Source organism: Xyrauchen texanus, chromosome 7, assembly GCF_025860055.1.
Source record: "Xyrauchen texanus isolate HMW12.3.18 chromosome 7, RBS_HiC_50CHRs, whole genome shotgun sequence".
Classification (NCBI taxonomy): Eukaryota; Metazoa; Chordata; class Actinopteri; order Cypriniformes; family Catostomidae; genus Xyrauchen; species Xyrauchen texanus.
Window position 1 is genome coordinate 16,232,492 of NC_068282.1, and position 19,177 is coordinate 16,251,668.

The 19,177-nt window shown below is 38.7% G+C and overlaps 1 protein-coding gene across 2 annotated transcripts; it reads right to left on the minus strand.

Moving 5' to 3' along the window:
• Positions 1 to 891: 891 nt before the first annotated feature.
• On the minus strand, positions 892 to 18,448 carry LOC127646381 (bridging integrator 2-like). 2 transcript variants are annotated; one of them, XM_052129966.1, is made up of 13 exons: positions 18,359 to 18,448; positions 18,050 to 18,248; positions 17,387 to 17,467; positions 16,765 to 16,819; positions 9,510 to 9,604; positions 9,318 to 9,413; positions 8,594 to 8,701; positions 8,078 to 8,163; positions 7,918 to 7,993; positions 3,288 to 3,370; positions 2,412 to 3,051; positions 2,226 to 2,321; positions 892 to 1,665 (listed from the first exon to the last, which is right to left on the minus strand). In XM_052129966.1, exons 2-13 carry the CDS (start codon positions 18,152 to 18,154, stop codon positions 1,552 to 1,554), a joined length of 1,635 nt encoding a protein of 544 aa, XP_051985926.1. In that variant the 5' UTR covers positions 18,155 to 18,248; positions 18,359 to 18,448; the 3' UTR covers positions 892 to 1,551. The 2 variants fall into 2 exon arrangements, with proteins under 2 accessions (XP_051985926.1, XP_051985925.1); XM_052129965.1 differs by having other exon boundaries at positions 18,050 to 18,375.
• Between the last annotated feature and the right edge of the window lie 729 nt (positions 18,449 to 19,177).

Genomic DNA, 19,177 nt, shown 5'->3' on the forward strand with positions numbered 1-19,177 from the left:
ATAAAATATGTAGCCACACAATCTATGAATTGCAGCTTGTAAGCATAAATGTCATTTCCACCTCACCTTTGTCATTTCCACCCAAGAAGGTAATGTGTTGGAAATGACGGTGGTGGAAATGACAATCCTGCAATATTTTGTAAAAAAATCCAAGCTAGTATTACAGATTAGCTATGAATTGATAGCTAGCATTGCATGCATGCAAAATACATCTATTTATGTTAAAAAATCTATTTATTTACAAACTCAGTTGATGTTATGCCATGTTTGAAAATGACATACAATAAAAATATTTTCATTTCAAGCAATATTTACCATGAGTTTTCTTCTTCAAGTTGGTGAAGAAATTCAAGATCTCCTCCATGTCAGACATGTGCTGTGATGTCATTGTTCATCTCCATAGAAACTACCCAAACAATCTTTCAAAAAACTTTTTAAAGGGACATTACAGCGTTGTGGTGGAAATGACGGCAATACTGTGGGACAACTACATTTTGTATATAAAATCACATTAATAGTTGTCTGACCTTAAATACCACAATTATGTTTTGATTATTTTACTGATACTTTATTCAGTCATATTTTAAAAAAATAGATAAATAATTTTTTACCCTTCTTTTTCATTATTGAAGATCAGAAGTCTGGGTGTGGGACAAGCACAAAACAGCAATATTTGCATCTATAATGATGTTTAAAAAGGTGAAAAAATCATCATAGACTACCGGTAAAAAGTTCCTAACGTACTTTCATTGTAAAGTTAACTATGAAAGTGTGAATTTTTCAAAATTAAATGTTTTTTATAAAATATGATCAAAGGACATGAAAGTGCCCATAGTCTAAGAATTGCCCTTAAACAAAAGTTTTTCAATGATCAACTTTATTGTATAAAAACAATAGATTTTCTCTGTAATATAAGAAAACTGCTTCACAGCCATAAAACGCATACTTTAACACATTTTTTGTTCCTGTAAACATTGAAGAGCTTGGTAGTTTATTGCTGAAAGTAAATCTTTGACACTGTGAATTATATTTGAAATGACATACACAATAAGATCACACTCTTAAAACACACATGGAGACAGGACCTTTGGAAACACTCGAAAATCTATTAATACTCATTGTTAAAAAATGCTTTGGAAATATTTTTTTACATAGCGCTGTGATCTCTAGTGTGCCTAAACCATTTCCTGATTCAAAATAAGTGGCTACATTTATGCAAAAGAGACAGAGATGATTCAGGATTAGATTACCTGAAAAACAACACATAAATTCAGTGATCAATATTACAAATCTATAAAAGACAAAGACACAAAGCAAAATCAAAAATCTGAAAACAGTATGTGGCTGTCTTAAGGCAACAATTAGTTGTAAGGACTAATTGTTGTAAGTTTTACTGAAGTCATCACATTGTAAAGTCAGAGCAAAGTCTAGACAGAGTCCATATTACAACATCCATGTACTCAGAACAGGACTGCAGCAGGCATTTTGGGGAACTCTAGTTCATGTGATGCCATCCTGCATCCCAAGTTGTAAGGTTCGACTTAACATGTTTTAGTCAGAGGTGATGTGCTGGATCATGGTCTCCTGGACAATGCCAGAGAGAAGTGTTAGGTCCTTGTACTGGATCCAGTCCTGCTCTCTCACGGCCCAGACGGTGCCGTCCGGCTACAACATAGTATTCACACAACATTACAAGAATGTTAAAGAGTAGTATAACATCTTAAGAGTCATTGAACACGATTCATTTAATCATAATGATGAACAATTAAGTTATTCATAAAAGCAAACAACTCATACTAAATGTACAAAAAGGACTTAGAAAGCATTATAAAAGTAGTTTCAGTTGTTGTTCATTTATGTATTTCTATGTATACATGTAAAGTGTAAAGACAAAGATGTGAATTTTTTTTTATAACAAGAGATGCACATAAACTATGAATGAACACCAGGGGTTTTGAAAGGCTTAGACAGTGATCCCCCCCTTCTGATCAAATTTATGAGATGGACCCCTTCCGCTTAAGTACCAAAAAGAAAAAAAGAGGAAGAACTTTTCTTATTTAATTATAGCTAACAGCCAAGTAAATAATAAATGAAATACAATAAATCTAAAAATACACTTAGTTTAAAAAAAAAACAACAAAAAAACACACACACAACAGAACAAAACCATAGAACAGAACAGAACCAGTGTTTCTAATAAAGTGTTAAATGACTTTATATCTCACCTTATCTTCTTCATCAACATATATAAGGATCACGTCTCCTTTTTCAAACAGCAAAAGCACACCTTCATCCGAGTCTTGACTCTCCATAGCCACAGCCTGCAAAAAAAAATGAAATGCTTACCCAGATAAATACAAATCAATGACTACATGACACTGTCATAACCTTTTCGGTAAGTATAACTGTACCTTGTAGAGGAAACCGGGAGGATTTTCATACTCCGCATTTTGGCTTTTGACGACTTCCTTTGCTTTCTCCAACTCGCTACCTCCTGTCGTATTTTCATCCTTCTCTCCCTCAGCATTCTTGGAGGTGCTGGGTCGTCGATGAGTGGGGACAGGAACAGTTTGGTCTTCATCGCCCGGTAAGGGCTTAGAATCATTGTCAAAATCTGTAGATGCACGCTGGGTGTCTTCTGATAAACTAGTTTCTTCAGATGAAGCAACAGATTTACTCTCATCCTCTTCAGCCTGCTGAGTGGAGGCCAAACTTTGAATCAGGTGTTCCTGGCCATTTGTTTGCACTGACTCACCAGTGCTAGTTTTTGATTCAGTTTCAGTGGTTCCCTCAGATTTAACCCCTTCACCCTCTGAGCACAAAGACTCAGAGGGTGTGTTTGATTCACTGTCAAAAGAGTTGGATTCAGAGTCTGATATTTCAGATGATGCACTTCCTGTACTCTTAGAGGGAGTGGCTGAGCGTGTGTCTTTGTGTGTGAGAGTGTCAGGCATGCTGAGCTTGCTCATAGTAGGATGATCTGGAGGGAAGGCGGTGTTACACGGGATAGGAGCGGAGATAGTAACAGATTTTCTCTTCTTAGATTTAGTGCTAGTCACAGGGGAAGAAAAACAAGGCACATAAAAGACAATAAAGACCAGTAAGGTATATTTGGCCTAATATATATATATATATATATATATACACACACACGTTTGGCCAATAATACAAATTGTATTTGTCTTCCTACTGATAAGGACGTAGGTATTAAGGTATATTAAGGTATAATAAATAATAATAATACAAAAAAACATAGAAATATGAATAGATGTTAATATAGATTTTACCCGTTAAGGCCTTTGACAATGAAGGGTTTGGTTGAGTGCTGATCCTCAAGCTTCTTCATCATAGTATAAATGTCATGATTCAACTGTAAAATGAAACTGAATTCCATCACTCTGCTACAGTACATTCAAATCTCATCTGCTCATTTTGTTTTTTTATCATAGTCTTATACATGTATTAATTTTGAAAATCACATGGGGACTGACAGAAAAAAATAAACTGAAATTAGAATATAAAATCAAGACAACGGTGTTAATCAAAGGGAAGTGAAAAATTATCACCCTCATACCATCTGTGTATGAATTTATTTCTTCTGCAGAACACAAACAAAGATTTTTGGAGAATATCTCAGCTCTGCAGGTCCACACAATGCAAGTGAATGGTGATCAGGCTTTTGAAGCTCCAAAAAGCAGATCAAGTCAGCATAAACATAGTCCAGTGGTTTAATCAATGTCTTCTAAAGTGGTACTGTTGTTTTTGGGTGAGAACAAATAAAAAATATATATATATAACTTTTTTCACAGTACATCTTGACAGCAGTCTTCTTGCAAGCATGATTTCAAGCTCGATTTCACTTACTACAGCGCCATCTTCATAGCGCTCTGCACATGCTTTAAGCACTAGGAAGTGTAATCGAGCTTGAAATCATGAACATGCTTAAGACTGCAAAAGGCAAGATGAACAGTGAAAAGGGTGTTATATGTTGGTCTGTTCTGACCCAAAACCATCTGAACTACTTTAGAAGACATTGGAGTCATATGGATTATTTTTATGCTGACTTTATCTCCTTTTTGGAGCTTCAAAGTCCTGGTCACCATTCACTTGCATTGTATGGAAATACAGAGCAGAGATTATCTTCTGAAAATCTTTGTGTTTAGCAGAAATAAGAAAGGGATGCATGAGGTTGAGTAAATGATGAGAGAATTTTCATTTTTGGGTGAACCATCCCTTTAAGCTAAAGGAACATTCTAGGTTCAAATCTATTTAAGCTCTATTGACAGCATCTGTGGCAAGCCGTTTACAACAACAACAAAAATATATTAATTTGTAACTAATTGTAATTCAAATCTAATTGTAATTCAAATGTAATACATTTTTTAAAGACAAACATATTGTGTGTTGACAGTTATGCACTAACATCCGGTTGCCCCATCGTCTTCCTTTATACGTGCATAAATTTAAGATTAAGTGTGTAACTTTTTCAATGCTCAAATACTTTCTCATGTCCCAACTTATTACGCAGTAACAACTATAAGTAAACCATTTGTAGGTTGTAAATACTGTCTCTCTTTGGGCACTATAAAAATTGCTCTGTTTGTTTTGAGCAATCCGTCCTGCTCCAAACAGCCACATTGGCTCGACCTTGAGTTTGGGGCAGGACAATCTGATTGTTAGATCAAGGTGCAAACAGGGGGAGTGTTCGAAAACAATGTTTATTTTTGCAATTCTGTTACACACTTCAGCTTAGCCAAAAATGCTCAGCTTTTCTATTGAGATCATTAAAGCAAATTAGTAATCACCATTTACACAAGAATATTCCTTTAAATACAATTTGTACAGTTTGCAATCGTTAAAATACTTTGTTTGAAAATATCTGGCATACCTCACTAAAAAAAAAAAAAAGAGCAGAGTCACAAGCAATTGCAGCCATTTGTGATGCTCAAGGTAGTCGCATATATGATAATAAGCTCATAATTGACACATTTAAGACATTTTATCAGAAACTTTATACTTCTGAACAGCCAAGCAATGCTTTTGTTTTAATGGATAAGTTCTTCTCCTAACAAAGTTTGCCAACTATATCGTCAGAGCAACAATCTGTTCTTAATGCCCCAATTTCCAGAGAAGAGTTGATTAATGCCATAAAAACTCTACAGTGTGGGAAAGCCCCTGGACCTGATGGGTTTGGTAGTGATTTTCACAAGGAGTTTTCAGACCTATTAACTGACCCCTTACTTAGTATGTATAAAAACTCATTCTTACACACTGATCTGCCCGAGACTTTGAGAGAAGCAAATATTTCACTTATTCTGAAAAAAGTTAAATGTCCTGAGTCATGTGCCTTGTACAGACCTATAGCTCTTCTTAACATGGATTGGAAGATCTTGTCAAAGATCCTGGCTACACGACTTGTAGGTCTCTTACCTAAAATCATACAGGAGGATCAAACCGGCTTCATAAAGGGACGGAATTCTTGTAATAATGTTAGGCGTCTGCTCAATATTATTCAGGCCTTCCAGCAAAGACAGGTTGATGGCCTAGTCCTTTCTTTGGATGCAGAGAAAGCCTTTGAACTAGTTGAATGGACATATTTATTTTATTGTTTGGATAAGTTTGGTTTAGGGGATAATTTTATCAGATGAGTCAAGGTCTTGTATAGCAATCCCCAGGTGGCCATTCTGGCTAATGGGCTCAGATCAGACAGCTTCCCTGTACATAGAGGAACAAGACAGGAATATCCCCTGTCTCCTCTTCTGTTTGCTATAGTTATTGAAACTTTAGCAGAGGCCATAAGGAATACACCCTCCATACAGGGTTTACAAGTGGGAGATTCTGATCATAAAATAAGCCTATATGCCGGCGATGTTTTGATTTTTATTTCTAGTCCGGAGACATCAATACCTGTATTACTTAGTATTATTAATTTATTTAGTCAATTCTCTGGGTATAAAGTTAATTTGACAAAATCAGAGGCAATGCCATTAGGGAGCCTAACTTCCCTACCAGCAACATTACCTTCTTTCCCCTTCAAGTGGTCACCATCAGGCTTTGTCTATTTAGGTATACTCATAACCCCTGCATTTAAGCAAATGTATCAAGCCAACTTTGTTCCCCTGTTTGAGAGGGTAAGGCAAGATCTGGAGCGATGGAGTTCTTTACCAGTCTCTTGGCTGGGACGTACAGCCTTGATCAAGATGAATATACTGCCTAGATTACTATACCCTATCCAAATGATTCCGGTCCTGTTTTCAAATTTGGTCATAAAGAAACTACATGGCTGGCTTAGCTCTTTTATATGGAGCAAACGTAAACTGAAGCTAAAGATGTCTACCTTGCAATTACCAAGCTCTGTGGGAGGTTTAGACTTACCAAACTTTAGACAGTATCAGTTGTGTGCGCATATGAGATATATTTATGATTGGGTCTCAAATAAGACAACTTCGGTTTGGCTGGATATTGAAACTTCACTTTCAGGATATCCATTGAGGGACCTGCTGTTTATTAAGACATTTAAAATGATCAGGTTGAGCTGTGGCAACCCTGTTACACTTAATACAATTAAGTCATGGCGGCTAATGCGTAGACTTGAAAGGAGGTCTAAATTAACATCCGTTTTCACTCCTATTGGTAACAATCCTGACTTCCAGCCAGGGTTAATTGATGCTGGCTTTAGACAATGGGGTAATAATGGCATAAACACATTGAAAGATTTATTTGCTGATAATACGTTACTGTCATTTCAAAATATGGTATCCCCAGACAAGACTTCTTCTGATATTTACAGATTAGGCATTATATATTGCATAGCACAACCTTAATTGGTAATCTTGAAGTATCCCCTCTTGAAAAATGTCTGTTTCAAACAGTTGGGAAAAGGTCTGTCATCCTGTTCTATGTAGCTATGCGTGCTGGGCCAACTCTGGCTTTGCAGGGGCTTAGAGATAAATGGGAGAGGGACCTTTCTGTTATCATAAATGATAATGAGTGGGAAGATATGGAGATATACCAACTCAATTTCAATTTGTAATCGTGCCAAAGCAATACAATTTAAGATTATACAGAGAATGCATATATCCCCAAACCGCAGACATTATTTCAACACTACTCTTTCACCCATGTGCCTTAAATGTAAAATAGAGGTTGGTACTTTATCTCATTGTCTTTGGTCTTGCCACAAACTACAAAGGTACTGGCTTAATATTTTAGCGGAAATGGAAAAGATACTAGGCTTGAAGCTGCAGATGGCCCCAATGTCTCTCATTCTAGGCCTCCCAGCCAGATATGTACTGTCGGCAAATAAGACATTGCACTGTATTCTCACATATGCTGCAAGGAAGAACATTTTACAGCAGTGGATTAGCGAAAAAGAACCAACTGTTAAGGGTTGGCATAGAGTGCTGTTTGGGTTAGTACCACTGGAGTACTTGACATGCATTTTACATTCAAAGTTAAATAAATGTTTCAAAGTTTGTGAGTCTTATTTGAATTATACAGAGCCTGATATTTCTGTTTTCTTGCTACAGGGATTCCCTGAAAGATCTTGATAAGAGAGAGCTGATTTCCCATTATCTGTATAACTTTTGGTTGTATGTACGTAACTGAGTCAGTGTTGTTTTTGGTTTATTTGTTTGTAGTGTGTTGGTAAGTTGATTTATTTTCTTCAATGTATTTCATGGTGGATCCTTGTTTTATTTGTTGTAAATGTGAAAACTAATAAAAAAATTCAATACAAAAAAAAAAACCACTTTCAGTTCAACCCATTTCAAAGCATCACATACTGTATAAGGGCTTCATAGTTAAATTACTCATTGTTTGTTGTTGTACTAGACACATTTTGAGATTTGAGAGAAACAAATGTATAATGCACAATTATTCATAATTCACACAAAGCAAAAAACATCTCATTCCTACCATGCTCATTTCCTTGTAGAAGATGTCCCGCAGGTTTGAGATGTTCTGGAACATGGTGACATAGCAGCTGATACGGCTGAAAGCAGGAAGAGTTTGTAACCATATTAAGAAACTGGCTAAAAGAATTTGGTCCAATTTTGCTAAAAAAAGCTGTAACAACCTTTGATAGAGAACAGGTAGCTCCTCTCTCAGTTCCTTGTTGAGGTCTTCAAATACCTCCTGGGCTTTATTGAAATCCTCCTCTGCCTGACAGGGGATCAGCACCAACAGTCGTGGTCATATTATTTAGTTAGCTTTAACTTTGAACAATAAACTACTGATATTAACATTAAAGTGTGCATCTTCTGCAGCACCATCTGAAATTGCAAAAATAATGACTATTTTCAAACTGGTTTCCCAAACACTACTCCCACTTGCCATTGTTTGGTAAACAAGCATTGGTGTTGGGGTACATTGTGGTTCCCACCCCAATGTCACACCATTAGTTGAGCGAATGGTGCTATCTTGGGTCACACAAACAAACACAGATCAATCTTCGTCAACATTCAAATTGCTTAAAGTTGTCTCTGCACATAAAGCTGCGAGAGGATAATGTATTTTAACATACAAAAATACACACTTCTTCTTTATCTCCATTCCTAAAGCTATGGCATTTTTTAATTATGAAATTATTCACCTTGGTTATTTTTATTTCATCTCTCTTCTTGGAGTTCTGTAGCGCCTCCAGATGATGTCGAGCTGAATCATAGTCCACCAGCTTCCTTCCTCGTTTAGACACTCTTTCCTGCAAGAACACTGTATACTTAGACTTTTAAAGCAATAGTTAAATTTCACTGATGCCCATTGTATAAACATGTCTGGAATTGTTACTGGCAGGCAGCAAAGACCCTAACCCTGCCACAAAACATAATCCTAACCATATAGCCTGTAAGGCTGAGTAACTTGCCAGGAACAACTAGGGGCATCTTTCTTCTATCATGCATATGCCCTATGGGAACAGGAAGTTCTGACTTTTTAAAAAGCCAAGAGCCTTTAATTTATGTCACAGTCAAGCAAAACCATCATAAGGTACAAGCTATTGCTAGTTGGAGGCAGGTGGTATTAGGGAGAAGGATATAGCTGCAGGCAGAGCTTCAAAAATGGGTGGGAGCTCCAAACCGCCATCAAAGATATAGGGAGCCCCTAACCTACGTGAGTGGAAATCACACCCCCTTCTGGAGTAACCCCACCCACACTGCAGCTATACTTATGTTATTATGAAGAGGAGACATTCTCATTCTAGAATGCAATCGATTATACATGAAACCTGTAAAACAGTAAATATAGCTTTCTAGATAGAAAGTGAAAAAATTAACTTGGAATTGCATGATTGTGTTCTGCGATTGTTCTAATGTACGGACTTTTACATCTTGGAACTGTCCAGTATAATTCTCCATTGTTCGAACAACTTGATCACTCAGCTTCTCCTCATAGTCATTCCACAAGAGATCCTCACTCTGTAATATAAAACCGGAGAGACAGAAGACAGGTAAGGAAAATAAACTATTTTTCCAAGCATAATTATGAAACATTCAGTAAAAGGTCTGATTTACCTCCATAATGACAGACAGGTCTTCTACACCATGCCAGTCAGATTCATAGATATCTTTGAGAGTCTGGGATAGGCGTTTAGATGACTCATGCATCACTGAGAAGAAAGGAGTGTAAATGGTGACAAGTGTATTCTTTTGAAAATGATACACAATTTTGAAGTAGTCTCAGCAGTCTATGCCTAATCCCAACAAGCTTCAACAAGTAACAGACTCGTGACTGAATTTACAAGAAACTACGAAATCCTCCCATGAGTATACTTGCAAAATTGCAACAATTGTTTAAAGCAATTAAATAATTTTTGACTAAATATGTGTTCAAACTAAAGTCTTTTTAGCAAGTCAGTCCACATGGTGTCATCTTTGGAATGCTCCCAGGCAGCTATTACACACCTAATTTATCCTCCAACCCACAATTAGGCTGCTTTAGTTGGGTCTGCCAGAACCAGAAACCAGAAACATTGAGCATGATCTCTTACTCTGCAATAAATTAAATGGCATCTACGCTTACATCTTTTTATTTGTTTCCCTGTCTCAACCTCGGGACTCCTATCCTGAGGTCACCAGAACTGGCTGGATCCAGCACCATTCCTGCTTCATGTTGGACTCCACTGCTACATGTCGCAGAATGATGATGACTAAATGCAAAACATTTAGTCCAGCATCCAGCCAAACATCACTTCAATCTATTATGACGGACTTCAGAGGATGAAATGATGCCAACTCCAACCTGCATCACCTCGGTCTATAGATGGACTACGATCTTGAAATGAAATGCTTAGACTAACTATTGCCAACAAAAGCCTTCATCAGCCAATTAACAAGGACAATTGCATCTATGTGAACTTCTGCAATTAATCAAGATGGACTTCAAAGATTTGGTCATTAATCTTACTGTTCAAACACAATCGATGTTTAATCACTGACCCTTAACACTTAGTTTAATAATTTTAAACCATGATTTTACCAATACGTAATTAATATTTACATTACATTCAAAATGTTAGCCAGAGGGGAACTGGCCCCCACAGTGAGTCTGGTTTCTCCCAAGGTTATTTTTCTCCATTAATCAACATCTTATGGAGTTTTGTGTTCCTTGCCACAGTCGCCTACAGCTTGCTCACTGGGGTTATTAATACAATTATCATTTAATTATTTTTAAACACTATTAAAAATCATATTTTATCGAAATTACACAATGATGATTAATCGACTTTATAGACATTACAGTTTTATGGTCTGTTAATGCTGATATTCTGTAAAGCTGCTTTGAAACGATGTGTGTTGTGAAAGGCGCTATACAAATAAAATTGACTTGACTTGACTATTTGTCTATGTAAACAAGTGGCACACAAGCGCAGCTCTTATCTACTTGAATGGGGAAAGACCGAAATCTCTAAAACAAGATTATGATCAAAGAACATATTTCGAATCAGCAGTAAATTTGACAACACTGGTATCATAATTTGTGCTTCTTTACCTCAGATTCCACAAAAAAATGAAATTTTCCTGGCTTGTATAGCTAATGCACATGCTCGTTCTCGGGTTGCTTTATAGGCAATGTCTGTATCTAAAATGTGATTGGCTCCTTTACCTGTAAGGCAGGACCTCTTTTCTATTCATTAACCGTACATCCATCGACCATTGGGAGTTCCAGTTTCTCCCATTCATTTTAATAGAAGTGGCCTGTCTCTGCTAAATAGTCTCTGGTTAAAACTACATACACTTATGAGCCAAAACATTATGACCACCTTCCTAATATGTTGTTGACCTTCCGTGTGCCAACAAAACAGCACCAACCCGCAGAGGCATGGACTCTACAAGACCCCTGAAGATACACCAAGACATTAGCAGCAGATTCTTCAAGTCCTGTAAGTTGCAAAGTGGAGCCGCTGTGGATCAGACTTCCAAAGATTCTCAATCGGTTTGAGATCTGTGGAATTTGAAGGCAAGGGCAACACCTTGAACACTTTATCATGTTCCTCAAACCATTAACAGCCAATGTGTTCAGTGTGGCAGGGCGCATTATCCTGTTGAAAGCGGCCACTGCCATCAGGTAATACTATTGTCATAAAGGGGTGTATCTGGTCAGCAACAATGTTTAGGTAGGTGGCATGTGTCAAATTAATGTCTACATGAATGGTCTGACACAGGGTTTCCCAGCAGAACATTGCCCAGAGCATCACACTCCCTCCACCGGCTTGTCATCTTCCCAAAGTGCACCCTGGTGCCATCATTTACGCAGGTAAATGGCACACATGTCCCTGGCTGTCCACTTGATGTAAAAGAAAACAGGACTCATTGGACCAAACAACCTTCTTCCACTGCTCCAAGGTCCAGTTCCGATGCTCGTGTGCCCATCGTAGGTGATTTCAATGGTGGACAGGGATCATCAAGGGCACTTTGACAGGGTGGTGGCTATGCAGCCCCATACACAGCAGGGTGTGATACACTGTGTTGTGATACATTCCTCCCATAACCATCATTAAAATGTTCTGTGCCACACTCGACCTTCTGTCGGTTTGGACCAGACGGGATAGCCTTCGTTGCCCTAGCGCATCGATGAGCCTTGGGCGCCCAACATCCTGCAGTCAGTTTGTGGTTTGTCACTCCTTGGACCACTGTCGGTAGGTACTCACCACTGCTGACTGGTAGCACCCCACAAGCCTTGCCGTTTCATGCTCTGACCCAGTTGTCTGGCCATAATAATCTGGCCCTTATCAAAGTCACACAGGTCTTTACTCCTGCCTATTTCTCCAGTATTCAACACGTTGAATATGAGAACTGATTGTTCGCATACAATCTAATCTACCCAGACCTCCACATGTGGCCTTGTTAGGAGACGATCACTGTTATTTGCTGCACCTGTGAGCAGACTTAATATTTTGGTACATCAGTGTATAAGCTCTGATGATGGGAGCTCCATAGTGGAATGCCCAATTCCCAATGCACTCCTAGTCCTCATGTTGGCGTAGTGACTCGCCTCAATCTGGGTGGCGGAGGATGAATCTTAGTTGCTACTCATCGGACACCGTCAATCCATCCATCTTATCACGTGGCTTGTTAAGCGCGTTACCGCAGAAACATAGCATGCATGGATGCTTCACGCCATTCTACACCGAGAACGAGAAACACATTATAGCGACCATGAGGAGGTTACCCTATGTGACTCTACCCTCCCTAGCAACTGGGCCAATTTAGCTGCTTAGGAGACCTGGCTGGAGTCAATCAGAACGCCCTGGATTAGAACTTGCAACTCCAGGGTTGGTAGTCAGCTTCTTTACTTGCTGAGATACCCAGCCCCCCCTTTAAAACTTCTTAAGAGAGAAGGTCAACTATTCTTGTAGACATTTACACCATAAGCATTTTCAGTTCAATTAAGAACACACACTCACTTCCTTAAAAGCTGAATCAGAGAGACACAACTAGAGACCAGCTGTGTCATCCCATCTCTTCTCCTCATGATCCGAGCAACCCACAATCTCACTTTCACTCTCACCCTGAGGCCTACAGGCCAACCACATTGAAGAAGTGAAAATAAAAAAAAAATCTCAATTTCATCCTGATATCTGAGAACTTGAGGCAATTATGAACTGCACCTTGATCTAAATTACATCTTAAATATTTTCAAATATATATATATATATATATATATATATATATATATATATATATATATATATATATTATCAGTTAGGATCACTACAGTTAGGATACATGATAGATTAATAGTAGAGAGAATTATTTATTTCAGCTTTTATATCTTTCATTACATTCCTAGTGGGACAGAAGTTAACATACACTTTGTTTTTTATTTGGTAGCATTGCCTTTAAATTGTTTAACTAGGGTCAAATGTTTTGGGGTAGCCTTCAACAAGCTTCTCACAATAAGTTGCTCAAATTTTGCCCAGACAGAACTGGTGTAAATGAGTCTGGTTTGTAGACCTCCTTGCTCACACATGCTTTTTCAGTTCTGCCCACAAATTCTATCAGATTGAGGTCAGGGCTTTGTGAAGGCCACTCTAATACCGTTACTTTGTTGTTCTTAAGCTATTTTGTTACAACGTTGAAGGTATGCTTGGGGTCATTGTCTGTTTGGAAGACCCATTTGTGACTGAGCTTTAACTTCCTGGCTGATGCCTTGAGATGTTGCTTCAATATATCTTTCTCATAATGCCATCTAGTTTGTGAAGTGCCCCAGTCCCTCCTGCAGCAAACCACCCCCACAACATGATGCTGCCACCCCATGCTTCACGGTTGGGATGGTGTTCTTCGGCTTGCAAGCCTTACCCTTTTTTCCTCCAAACATAAGAGCTGTGGTGGTGGGGGCGTGGTTGAGTGCCGGCTTGTGAATGGAGAGCAAGATCAGGAGATGAGAATGGTAAGGATCATCACCTGACAATGATTGTCTCTAACAGCTGTTTGTCATTGCAGTGAGAGTTGAGACGCGTTTTAGAAGCGAGCAGGACACCAGTGAGGACGAGAGAGCTGTCACGCACATACCAAGACTGTGCTGTTGTGAAAACTGTGCTGAAAATTGAGTTTGTGTTTGTAAAAATAAATGACCTTATCCACCAGACACAACATCAGGACCTCCTTGAGCTGCGCACCAAACAGGAGCAGCAGTTCATTGCGCTCCTCCAGGCCCAAGCGGAGGGCCAGCATATGTTCCGGAGTTGCTGCACCAGGAGTGTGCTCCCGCAGTGACCCTGGACCCCGTGACCGCCCCTCCCTAGGTTACGCTAGTCAAGATGGGCCCCCAAGACCATCCGGAGGCCTTCTTGGAGCACTTTGAGAGGATGGAGGGGTATGCAGATGGCCGAGCACATAGTGGTCAGTCGGGTTAATTCCACTGTTGTCTGGGTAAGCCCAACTCGCGGCACAACAATTACCAGTGAAGAACCTCCTGGTGTACACACGACTTGAAGAAAGCCACTGCAATGGGTCGGCCAGACACTTAAGCAGCAACACCAATGCTTTCGCTCTCAATGACCATTGGTGAGCACGGCTGCCCATTTGCTTTTGCCCAACTGTCCCGGGATTCCTGCCGGAGGTGGTTGCTGGCTGAGCAATGCGACGTTGGAGCCGTCATCGATCTGGATGTACTGGAGCAGTTTATCGCTTGACTTCCGAGAGGGATGGCAAAATGGGTCCAGTGCCACCACCCGGCATCACTCCAAACGGCCATCCAGCTGGCAGAGGTCAACATGACGGTGTATTTGGGAGTCGGCAAGCCCTAAGATCCTTCTCTCTCTCACACTCCCTTGTCTCTCCTCCTCCCCCTGCATTCCATCCTGTTCCTCCTACTTTACTTTTGTTTCATTAGTCCAAAGGACATTTCTCCAAACAGTAAGATCTTTGTCCCCATGTGCACTTGCAAATGATAGTCTGGCTTTTTATGGCAGTGGCATCTTCCTTGCTGAGCAGCCCACAGCTCACAATTCTACTGTGGATATAGATATTGTGTTCATACTAAAGTGCTATTGTTTGTACAGATGAAGTGGTACCTTCAGAATGGGGTACAAATGTGATCCCAGTGATTTGGACCATGGTATGACTGTTGGTGCCAGATCTTATATACAGTATATATATATATATATATATATATATATATATATATATATATATATATATATATATATATATATATATATATACAGAAAGCCCCTCATATAACAATAATTCAATATATAATGATTAAATAATTATACATAGTTATCTTTATATATATATTTATATATATATATATATATATATATATATATATATATATATATATATATATATATATATATATATATATATATATACACATACACACACACACTCACCTAAAGGATTATTAGGAACACCATACTAATACTGTGTTTGACCCCTTTCGCATTCAGAACTGCCTTAATTCTACGTGGCATTGATTCAACAAGGTGCTGAAAGCATTCTTTAGAAATGTTGGCCCATATTGATAGGATAGCATCTTGCAGTTGATGGAGATTTGTGGGATGCACATCCAGGGCACGAAGCTCCTGTTCCACCACATCCCAAAGATGCTCTATTGGGTTGAGATCTGGAGACTGTGGGGGCCATTTTAGTACAGTGAACTCATTGTCATGTTCAAGAAACCAATTTGAAATGATTCGAGCTTTGTGACATGGTGCATTATCCTGCTGGAAGTAGCCATCAGAGGATGGGTACATGGTGGCCATAAAGGGATGGACATGGTCAGAAACAATGCTCAGGTAGGCAGTGGCATTTAAACGATGCCCAATTGGCACTAAGGGGCCTAAAGTGTGCCAAGAAAACATCCCCCACACCATTACACCACCACCACCACCAGCCTGCACAGTGGTAACAAGGCATGATGGATCCATGTTCTCATTCTGTTTATGCCAAATTCTGACTCTACCATCTGAATGTCTCAACAGAAATCGAGACTCATCAGACCAGGCAACATTTTTCCAGTATTCAACTGTCCAATTTTGGTGAGCTCTTGCAAATTGTAGCCTCTTTTTCCTATTTGTAGTGGAGATGAGTGGTACCCGGTGGGGTCTTCTGCTGTTGTAGCCCATCCGCCTCAAGGTTGTGCGTGTTGTGGCTTCACAAATGCTTTGCTGCATACCTCGGTTGTAACGAGTGGTTATTTCAGGCAAAGTTGCTCTTCTATCAGCTTGAATCAGTCGGCCCATTCTCCTCTGACCTCTAGCATCAACAAGGCATTTTCGCCCACAGGACTGCCGCATACTAGATGTTTTTCCCTTTTCACACCATTCTTTGTAAACTCTAGAAATGGTTGTGCGTGAAAATCCCAGTAACTCAGCAGATTGTGAAATACTCAGACCGGCCCGTCTGGCACCAACAACCATGCCACGCTCAAAATTGCTTAAATCATCTTTCTTTCCCATTCTGACATTCAGTTTGGAGTTCAGGAGATTGTCTTGTCCAGGACCACACCCCTAAATGCATTGAAGCAACTGCCATGTGATTGGTTGATTAGATAATTGCATTAATGAGAAATTGAACAGGTGTTCCTAATAATCCTTTAGGTGAGTGTGTGTATATATATATATATATATATATATATATATATATATATATATATATATATCACAAGTATAATCAACAAACAGCTCTATAGGAATGACAGAATAAATCAAAATTCTTCAATCGAGTCAAAGGGTTCAATCAGAGAGCCGAAAAGCCTTATATACAACGACTAAATTCTATAGTAGCTGATGGCTGCTCTTATCATGCAAGACAATACCTTTGGCAGCATTGTGGTAAGCCTTAACATCCTTATAGAGCCTGGTGCCATCTACCTGGTCAGAAAAAGTAAACAAACATTTAATTTCTAAACAGAAAAGATTTATCAAGACTGTTGTTTACGTAAAGCTCATTGTTTATAAAAAGGTTATCTTTACAGCCAATGCCATTTTGAAACATGTAGTAGAAATACTCCTTATGATTCCTCTAATTTAATAGCCATCTTATCATATGGAAAATAGAAAACTTTCGTATACGTAGAAGTTTTAAAACAGAAAATGTGTAGGTGATACGGGAAGCAGTTGCTTTACAGCTTTATTGCATACAGACTCTAAGCCAGGACATTGGGAGAGATGCATTCATATCAGAGTTCCATTTAAACACTCCCTTAAGGTGGAGTTTCCTGTGATACATTTGTTGAATTATAATGATATCACTTTACATACAAAACAACTCGCACCAAGCAGTTTCTTTAAAAAACAACTGTACCCTATAATTGAGAAGACACCCCAATAAATGCAGATTGTGACTTGCTTGTAAATCTGCTGTTAACCAATAGAAGATTTGAGGATGCACACTCTCTTCTTTATTGTCTCTCACTTTTAGACACAATATTGAAGTACCTGCTGTTTGTTCAGGTTGGCAGAGTACTCTTCAAACTGCTCATCTTTTGTCTCCATGGTCTTCCCCAACTTTTGCAGGACCTAAAATAAAAACATCAATTCCAATAAGAACCATGGTCAATGACTTCAGTCAGACATGATGTCAGAAGAGGATTAAGAGCTGTCACTGTATTGTACGGAAACATGAGTCGTCAGGCGGTTCCACATTTACACTCAAAACATTGCAACAATTTCTTATTATTATTATTTTTTTTTTTGGTCATAAAATATGGTCACAAGGATGGTCAGAAAGACACATGGGAGCTATCTAGGAACAATTAAAATCATAATTTACAAATTCTGAAAACTGGTTGCAAGTTAGGGGGTACATCATTTTAAATTGTACTAAAAATAGTGCAATATTGTGGAGAAGGTAAGAGGACAGAGCCTAGGAAGGAAGTGATTGAGGGCAGGAAGTGGCAGACTTTGTGTTATTCATCCAACTGCATTTAAAACAGCTCTACAACTCATACACAACCCTGACAGACAACAAGACTAAAGCAAAACCTTTGTATACCTAATTCTTTAGGACTTTAAATATGATGAAGCACAGACAAATATATTTAAACACCCAGGACAGCATGACTTGAGAGACAAGGTCCTGAACTCAAGTGGCCCACCTACCTTCTCTTGAGCTCGGTTCATTGATTTCTGAAAGCGTTTGGCCAGGATGCCCGCTCCCGCGCCAATGTTGCCCCCAATATTGGCACCTAGTTTTCCCTCAGCCATCTTCACTTCTGATCAGCTGGTACAGGCGTTTCTTCTATCTAATGTTTTTGCGCTTCCTTCTATAATTTGACGGTTCCTGGGCGGAGTGAACAGACTGTGGGGTGTGAGAGAAAAGCGTGCTACAGTTAGTTTCCACTCCAAATTCACTTCAATAAAGTGAATCTTGTTGACGTTTGCGTATTAGTTGGAAAGATTCGTACTTACGGGAACCTACGTCAAGGCGGTTCTCTGACTAAACAAGCAACATTCCTCCGTCACGTGTCCAAACGTGTTTGGATTTCAGCTGATATTTTAACACCTTGTGACGGCAGTATCAACAAAGTCGACTAGCGGTACTACACTTGTGCCTTTCCTGTGGGCTTAACGCGAAATTGAACCAAACGAATCAAAATGGTAGTAATCATGGCCGTTTATTCTTAATTTATTTGCTATCCAGTGACATTACTTTGGTTAGGTAACATCACATCGAGCGCGATAACGGTTTCTGTTGGAAGCCAACCGGAAAATAATACTTTAAAACTGTCTTTATTTGTAACATTAGCTATACAACTAGGCTACTTATTTTAAAAACTGTTATTGGGTTTGTAACATTATAAAATTACACATTTTTAAGGATTTCCTATGCAAATTCCTTCAAACATATTAAAGCTGATCTGAGCGATTTTTTTTAATAACTCATTTGAAATTAGACTGAAATAAATGTCTTGACAAATCACAGTCTCGGTAACAGCCACATGCTCTTTAAACAGCAATAAAGAAAGACAGAAAAAAATGAAGAATTTGCCCGCGGCCCTCGTGTGTTAGCAAATCAGAAAACTTGGAGACGGCTTCCGGCCAATGGTCGGATAGTTTCGTTTAAAGTACTTTATTAGCATGATTATTATTTTTTTTACATACAATATTGCCAAAGCATTAACATACAAAACAGATAATGACAAGATATAATAATAAAACAGTAAAAAATGTCAATAATATTATAATTATAATTAGGTGTCAGCTAATGAATTACATAAAAACTATAAC